General features: G+C 44.5%; 1 protein-coding gene across 1 annotated transcript in view; it reads left to right on the top strand.

Annotated features, from left to right (window-relative positions):
* The window catches only part of NUP50 (nucleoporin 50kDa), an 8,909-nt gene extending 4,973 nt beyond the window's left edge, over positions 1-3,936 (top strand). Inside the window, exons 4-7 of the mRNA XM_008949446.1 lie at positions 1-177; positions 812-887; positions 2,062-2,180; positions 3,734-3,936. The exon at positions 1-177 is cut by the window's left edge and continues 498 nt beyond it. Coding sequence (XP_008947694.1) covers positions 1-177; positions 812-887; positions 2,062-2,180; positions 3,734-3,936 — 575 coding nt within the window. The remainder of the gene's footprint in view (positions 178-811; positions 888-2,061; positions 2,181-3,733) is intronic.
* The last annotated feature ends 4,675 nt before the right edge of the window (positions 3,937-8,611 follow it).

The following is an 8,611-nucleotide window of genomic DNA, read 5'->3' as shown; positions in this document are numbered from 1 at the left end:
AGAGCGTCGACAGTTCTGTGTTGGGTTCCCTTGGTTCAGGAACACTCAGTAGCTTCTCGTTTTCTCCTGGGAATTCAGGTTTGTTTGGCAAAGACACAAACCAAGCCAAGTCTGCCACTGCAGTGTCCAGCAATGTATTGGAAGCTCAGACAGAAAGTGGCAATAGTGATGATAAAGGTAAGCTCTATTTAAGGTGATGCTTTTAATGTGGATCCGTGTGACATAAGAACACTGAAAAGATAGAATCACAGCATGGTTTGGGTTGGAAGGGACCTTTAAAGGTCATCTAGCCTGACCCCCCTGCACTGAGCAGGGACAGATGAAATGACACCAAGTTCAACTGGATCATAGTTGTTCCTGAATTTGAAAACGCAAAACTGTCCCACTGATCTGGAAATCCCTCAAATGGATCTGGAAATCCCCAAATTAAACCTGGCTGTTGAAGTATTGGTTACACTTTACTCAAGTGTATTTGTGGAGACTACTCTTTGAAATGCTACAATTGTTTTCCCCCTTACAGAAGGTTTTGACTTAAGTTTAACTCACTAAGCTTTATCTTTTGGCTTTGATTGTTTAGTGGGGGTTGGGTATTTTCATCCCATTTAAACTGAGGATAAGCACAGGGTTGCTTGAGGGTTGTGGGTGAATGAAAAGTAGAGACTCATGTGCTGTAGCTGAAATGGCCTCAGAGCCCACGTTGACTTACGTGTATGTCAGATACAGCTCACATAAGCTACTTCTAATACAATGCCAAAAATACCTTCCAGAGTATATGTTCACAATTACAACACATTAAAACTTTTTATTAAAGGAGAAGAGGAGGAAGAAGAGCCACCAAAAGTCATCGTTAATGAAATAAAAGAGGATGATGCTTTCTACTCCAAGAAGTAAGTGACTTTAGGTTGGCATAGTGAATAGGAGTGGAACCTGGAGAATAAAATTCATTCCTGTGTGTTGCTGTCCTGCACCACTGTAGTGTGTGATCAGTGTCATGGATGTTCTTGGCTCCCTGGTTAATACTGCTTGTTAGGAAGGCATATAGAATATGAACTGACACTTTTTAAAAAGTTAAAAAGGTGTAAAGAATCTTAGTAAAATTGCTGTGTGTCTTGGACACAGCACTTGTAACTAGTTTTTGTTCTACTTGTGATCTTTTTTTTTTGTACAAATGATATTTCTGCCTTCAGGTATTTTAAGTTTAAACTGTAGTTCTTGTACCAGAGAAATAACATTTTACTTGTGAAAAATCAGTCAGGTGCTCAGCTGTTTGCATGGTGTAAAATCAGACTCCTCAGCTGGAAAATGCCAATTGTACAAAGGATTGAACAAGTTGTACTTTCATCTTCCAAATGAGACTGGCTCTGCTAGGAGCCCTTTTTCAAGGCAGGTTCAGTAGCCCAAGTAACTGCACGTCTGCTGAACACTTGGTGCTGTATTTGTCCTACAAAAAGCTGTTTGCTTTGTCTGAGAGAAGGTACGTGCTAATTATTCAAGGCAGGTTCAGTAGCCCAAGTAACTGCACGTCTGCTGAACACTTGGTGCTGTATTTGTCCTTCTACAAAAAGCTGTTTCCTTTGTCTGAGAGAAGGTACATGCTAATTAATGAAGAATGGCATTAGGTTTATTAGGACTTCACTTAAAAATGCTTTTATAGTTTACATAAAAGTTCTACTATAGCTATAGAATGATACAAGTTCTTATGGTTTTGTAATTAGTGCTTTTAAACAGTAACTCTACAGTTACTACCCCTTATACAGCAACTGTGCTCAGGGTCTGTATTCTACTTTTCCCTAAAGTAACATGTTTGTCATTTCAGTACTGAAAGAAATAATGAACTTTCTCCTCCTGATCTGGCAGCACTATCTGTAACAAGGTCAAACAGAATAAGATCTCTGCAACTCCCAGCATGTTAGCTCCTGGTTATTGTTGAACTGTTGGCTTCCTGAGAGTCAAGTGTGTGTGTTTGTCTGTTTAGGGAGGGACATTTGTTTAATATCTGCATATCTGAACAAAGAAGGTGGTTTGGTTGTCTTTTGTGTGTTTTTTTTTTTTTTTCCACAGGTGCAAATTGTTCTACAAGAAGGATAATGAATTTAAAGAAAAAGGAGTAGGAACGTTACACTTAAAACCAGCAGGAAATGAAAAAACTCAACTCCTAGTCCGAGCAGATACCAATTTGGGTAAGTCAGTTTCTTCCAGCAGCAAGCCTTGATGTGAAATTCCCTGCTAAGCATTAGGATTGTTTTGTTACACAGTGTAACAGACACTGTCAGTGAGAACCCTTCCTTTGCTTTTAGAAGTTAGCGGGGCTGGATGTATTAAACCTTTTAAGACATAATGTTCTGGCTTAAACTGTGCAAATCAGTGTTTTGATATTAGTTTCTCACTCTTGAGAAACTTTGCTACATCTCAGTATCTGATTTCAGCTTTTGGGGTTCAGGTGCCTTAGACAACTTGTGTAAAGTAGAATAAACACTGTACTTGCAGAAGCATGAGGGCTAAAGCCATGCTGCCCTGCAGGCTGCTGCCATCTCACCTCACCTGCAGTGTGTAATGCACTCCAAGTCTGTGTGGTGGCTCTGGAGGCCCACTCAGGGCAGCTCTCAAATCCTTGGTGAGACCCAGACTCTGTGTTAGTCACTTCTAAACCACCAGCTGCTTCCAGTGGAGGTAAGTTGGCCAGATACAGGGCAGTTCCTAGCAGATCTGAAGGTGGATGTGTGGCAGAGCTGTCAGAGCTTCCAGCGTTTCTTTGGGGATTTGAATGTTGTTAAATAGAGCAGATGAAACTTGATTTCTTCAGGTTACCTCCTCTTTAATGCAAGTCTTGGTTCTTCACTCAGCTGATGCTAACTTTCATGATGTTGATTTACATTCCCTCTACCTTCATCTGAGGTGATGTATTAGGATATCTTTCCTTTTTCTTCAGCTCATACACTAAGACATTTCAGCGTGGTGTTTTCAAGCACTGGTTTCTAGAGGCTGCTGCAGTCCTAGTGATACACACTTTCCTTTTTGCTGTCTTCACACAGTGCCATAATCCTTTCCAAAAATCTCACTGAGCTGGAAAGGAAGGTGAAGACTGACTTTCCCCTAAACCCTCCTGCCGTGTCCTGAGCTGTTCCCCAGGTTTACAAGGCGTGTGCATCTTCTGTGGAAGCAGATTTGAGTTGGTTTGCAGCTGCGTGAATAGCCCACTAATGCCAGAGCTCTCAAACTCCCTACATCATCCCACCAGCTGATGTAGAGCTGTTGTAACCTGGTGGCAGGCCACAGCAGAGGTGTTGTATGATGTGAGGATACAGAACACTCACCCTGTCTGTCCAGTCTCAGACTAATGTCTGTCTGTGTGTACAGCTAACGTGCTGCTGCTGCTCCTGAACGTGCGTGGGGGTCAGAACGAGTAACTCGCATCGACTGAGCACTGTGGGCTTGGATTCCTCCTTTGCTGCTTCTTCCTCCTCCCCTGCCCTCTTTCCTGCTTGTCCCTACTATTATTTGGTGCTCTCCTTTAAAAGGGAGGACACAGTATTTCCAGAGATTTCCCTGTTCCTATTGAGGAAGGAAACCTGAGAGAACAGTGGCCACGAGCAGACGCTCAGAGTCAGATGAGTACACGTGACACTCACGAATCGCCTTCCAACATCTTGGTGTATGAACTGTACTAACCCTTGCTCTGCAGGAGAAGCTGTAACCTTGCTAACTGCCACTCTGTTTCCTCCTCTCTGTGCAGGGAACATACTGCTGAACGTTCTGATCCCACCCAAGATGCCCTGTACAAGAACGGGGAAGAACAACGTCCTCATCGTGTGCGTCCCCAACCCGCCCCTGGACGAGAAGCAGCCGGCTGTGCCTGTCACCATGCTCATCAGGGTCAAAACGAGTGAGGATGCAGATGAGCTGCACAAAATCTTACTGGAGAAAAAGGAGGCTTGAATCAGTCGCAGCCAGTGATTCCAGGAATTGTTGCCAAACTGCTGCTGCTCTTTTTTTTTCTTCTTCTTCCATAACTTCACTCGAACACTTCACTCTTTACCCTGAACATTGAGAACTGTTAACAGGAATTCTGGAAAAATTATGTGAGGAAAAGCAAAGCTAGCTAATAAAAGCTTTTAATAGAACGCAAGTGTTGGATTGTGCTCCCTCATTTTTCAGTACCTAGATGCAGGACCTCTCCTAGATGAAGCACACTGGTGTAAATTAAAGCATGTCTGACCGAAGGGACCGAGATCAGCGTATGGAACCTGGTACCAGAGCTTCCTCAGGCTGCAGTGCAGTGGAACAACCTCCTGCTTTGGGAAGGGAGGATGCTGATGTTTAACTCTGGAAACTGTTTTTAGACTCTGGATTTTTACATTTAATTGGTCTGTCATATTCTGGTGAGAATAATTTCTCAGACTCTGTGACAACAGTGGTACTATACATTGTACTTTTGGGACTAGGAGCCTGCATCTCCAGACACTTCAAACTTGCTTGCATAGTCTTGTTCACAGTAGTGTTTCTTAGGGAAGGACTGTCAGTTCTTTTATTACTGTAGCAACAAGCTAATGATGTGCAATAGTACAAGCAGACAACTGGAAGACTGTTTATCTTGGACCATGACCCCAGCTTGCATTCACTGACTTCTGACAAGTCAGGGGCAGAGGGTTGTGCTTCCATTACTCCCTCCAAAGCATTTCTCCCTGCTCCCCTGGGCTAAAACTGAAACCTGGCAGAGGCAGCCTTGTAAATGTTCCTGTCTTGCTACCAGTACTTTTCTGAAGATCTCTTTTCACAAACAGATTTTGGGATTTTTATAGACCTTTCTATTGCCTCTGGGCCTTGCCAAGAATATGTGCACAAGTGTGTGTGTCAGTAACAGCTGCCCTGGGGCTGTGCTGCACCAGGAGCAGCAGCAGGTCACAGCTTCAGGACCAGCTTTCTGTTGTGAGTGGGGAGCACTGGGTTAAGCTGTAACTCAGTTTTCAGCTGTTAAAAATGCACCATGTGGCAATAATTCAGGGATCAGAACATGTTTTTCTTAATTGCTGTCTCAACTTTATCAGATGTTGATTGGTTATTTAATCCTTTTCTTTTCCAAGTCTTATTTGATGGAAACTCCTCTAACCACAGCTTTCCTGCTTCACTCCCAGCTCTGGAAGCTGTCCTGGAGTTAACAGTAAACTTGAATGTGATTTACCTGACTCTGGGGCAGACAGAACACACCCACCTGCCTCTGGCCAGTGGGGCACAGGGGAAATAAACCCCCCACTCTTTAAGAAGCACCACAATGCAATTCTGGAGGGGACCTGGAAACCCACAACAGGGACATCCTATGGGTGGGAGCAAAGCAGCAGGAGATGCAGCATGTTTTACCTGCTCCCCACTGCTCCCTGTGGCAGGACAAACAGCTGCCTTTAGCCTGAATTCACTGCACAATTCAGGTTATGGCCTTTTCCTCACCTCTTAACTAAAAGGAGGAATATTCATAGAATCTACAGCTCTCTTGACCAAAGTTAAAGACAAAGGCCTTTGCTCACACTGCAGTTAGAGGGAGGTGGCAGGAGTTGCACTTGGAACACTCGGTTGCAATGGTATCCAAGCTCCCTTTACATTTATTTGAAATAATAGAGACTGGTGCCTTTTTTTCTTGGCATCTGGCTCAGCACTTCACCATCAGAAGTAGGTGACATTCCTTTCCTCAGAATAATCTGCTTTTGGGGTTTTTTTTTTGGGTTTTTTTTAGTTTGCTGATACTGACACTGGAGTCCAAAAGCTGAAGGGAACACCTGTTAGTTGTGTAGGAATGAAAAGCACAACCTTGCCTGAACGTCTGCTGCACTCTCAGATTCCTGGGGGAGGGCTGGGGGATTTTGGGGTGTTTTTGGGGCGCAGGTGTCCCTGTGCTCGGTGGGGCTCACAGGTGGGTTTGGTGCACATCCCACCCCCCAGAGCAGCTCCTACCTGTGCTCCTGGGGCTGCGTGTCCTCCTGAAAGCTCCCAGGTCCATCACTGCTTCCTCATCCCTCAGGACATGGACCAGCTAACCTCAGACAAAGGAGAGACAAGCTGAACTTCCATGTACCCCTCCAGCCCACGCCCCTGTTGGCCCAGTTCTAAAGCTGAGCAACAGCCACTGCCCCTCCAGCCGTGTTTTACAGGGGCAAACATTCCACAGAGTGCATGGGAAAAAAAGTAGGGTAATAATAATAAATTGTGCTGGAAAAGTGAAGCCTGACAGCCTGTGGGGCAGCAAGTGCTGTCTGCTCTCAGCTGTGGGAAAGGCCAGTGGCAATCAGACACCTCAACTCTTCAACATGTTTATCAGAAAGCTCAGGAGAAGGTATGGGATTGGCATTTCCTCTGAATCACAATGTCAAATGTGTGCATCAACAGAATTTGGCACAGGGAAGGTTTCCACTGAAAACAGGGAAGAGTTTTGCTGCAAATCAGACATTTTAGGTGATGTTGTTCCTAGACTCTGAAGCAGGATGAGTCAGTCAGGTAATATTTCACCTGGTGTTCAGTTATAAAGCACAACCCTTCTCCAGTGCTGTTATAAAATGGAATTTTTGATGATTTTCAGGTTCTAGTTCAGAAATACTAAAGTACTGTGAAAGGCCCAGTGATTATGACAATGAAATAAAGGCCTAAAATGAGTTAAAAGTGAGTGGAGAGCATAGAAACCAATGTACTGATGCCTTCATAACGAGGTGGCACGTGCTATTCCAGGAAGGAATTTTTATCAGACTTCCAACTCGATAGCATTTTTTTTATTCCTGTTCTTTGAAGAGATTTAACAGCTGGATACCAGACACCTGATGTTAAAAATGCAACTTCCCTCCCTAATTTGAGTTAATGCCTTCACCGTCCCCACTGTTCATGGAGTGTCTCATGGATCATGCTGTAATTTAGTTCTTTCTGCTGTAATTTGGAAGTTTCAGCTGCTTAAGAATCTTCCCTTTCCCCCTCCCCTCCCCAAAGCAGAAAATAATCATCTCGGCTTTCTTTTAATTATCAGAATTATCTGTAAGGGAGATTATTACAGTTGGTTTGAATTTTATTTTAAAATATTAAATTGCTAAATGCAAGGTGGGGTGTTTTTTTTTGCAATGTGCTTAAAATGATCTATTTGGGAGCACAGCAGCGTGTTCTTACAACCCCTTTTGGTTAACAGATATGAAAATTTAGATTAAATTTACCATCCTCTGCAGATGTTATAGAACATAAGCCAATTAGGAAGCACTCTTTACCATTAAGAACTTGAGTTCAGCTCCCTTTGCAGTGCTGTTAAGATTTAAAATCTCCTTAAAGACTTTCTTTCTGATGCCTTAAACTTAATTGCATTTGCTAAAATTCTGCGGCCGGTGCCTGTGTGCAGGAATTAAGTGACATTAAACAATTTAAAGCGGCGTGAGCGAGTATAAATCCAATAAAAATGCTGAATGTGATCATTTGTTAGTTGTTAATAGACCCCAAACTACTCTGAGTTTTGCAGTGGGGACTGGAGTTTCACAGAACTTACCGTGTGATGTTTTCGTTAGTTCTAAGCCACTGAGGAAGTGTACAAAAATCCATGGAAAATGTGAATAAATGAATGGGAGAGAAGCATCTTGTGTGTATTGCTTTGTATTAATAACGTGGATTTCACAGGCAGTTGCTTGCAGGTCAGCTCCTGCCTGGAAAATCCTGTGCAAGGGCCTCAGAGCAGCTAAAAGCAGCAGCGTCCTCCCCAGCCCCTTCCTCAAGCCAGCTCTGGAACCTGCCGCAGCGCCAGGAAAAGGCAACACTCAAGAGCAGCCTGCATCAGAATCAGCCTCTGTGCTCAGCCAGCAGGAAAAGCCCCTCACAGCAGCCAAGCCGTGCAGCAGTCAGAGCTGCTGCAGCTGAAATGCACCTCAAGTATGAGCTAAGGGCTGGGAAAAGAGTGAAGGTGAGAGGCAAACTTTAATCTGTGCCCCAAACGGTGCATCGACAGCCAGGCTGCCTGCTGCCATCAGCCTGCTACAGACAGCACTGAAATCCAGGGGAGGAGCAACAGCCAGCCAGGGAATTCTGAGGCACACAACCTCATACATGACACGACACGTGAAGCTCTGAATGAGTTCAAAGTTTGTTAACATCATTGGTAAAATATGTGTTTCGTAGGAAGGTCATGAGACAGAAAGCTAAAATCTAGGCAGAGAAAAGGGACTAAACCTCTCTGGGTCATCCAGGAGATGACGGCTGGATCACAGACCTCTGCACCAGCTACAGAGGCACACGAGAGCATGAGGCTGCACAACATCCCTGAAGAGGCAGAAGAATTGACTCTATTTGAAGTAGTTACTGACACATGCAAGTTTAGAGTATAACACTGCTCATTTTTTTTAAGGCATTGTGCCAGACGAAACCGTTTACTTTTGCCTTCTGAGCTGGCAACAAGGGTCGGTTCTGGAGATGGAAAGTCAAAGATTGTTTTCATAAAAGTCTGACTCCCGTGGTCGGACTCAGCCAGAGAGCTATGAAAGCCGCTGCCCGAGCGCCAGCTCTCCCTCTTTGGACTTGGTGGGGCCGCTCCTGACGAGACTCCGAGGCGGAGCTGCGGCCCAGGGGGAGAGGCGGCCGGGGGGGGAGAGGCGGCCGGGGGGGG

Source organism: Merops nubicus, unplaced genomic scaffold (assembly GCF_000691845.1).
Source record: "Merops nubicus isolate BGI_N331 unplaced genomic scaffold, ASM69184v1 scaffold11171, whole genome shotgun sequence".
In the NCBI taxonomy this organism is placed as follows: Eukaryota; Metazoa; Chordata; class Aves; order Coraciiformes; family Meropidae; genus Merops; species Merops nubicus.
This window is presented reverse-complemented; position numbering and strand designations above follow the sequence as displayed.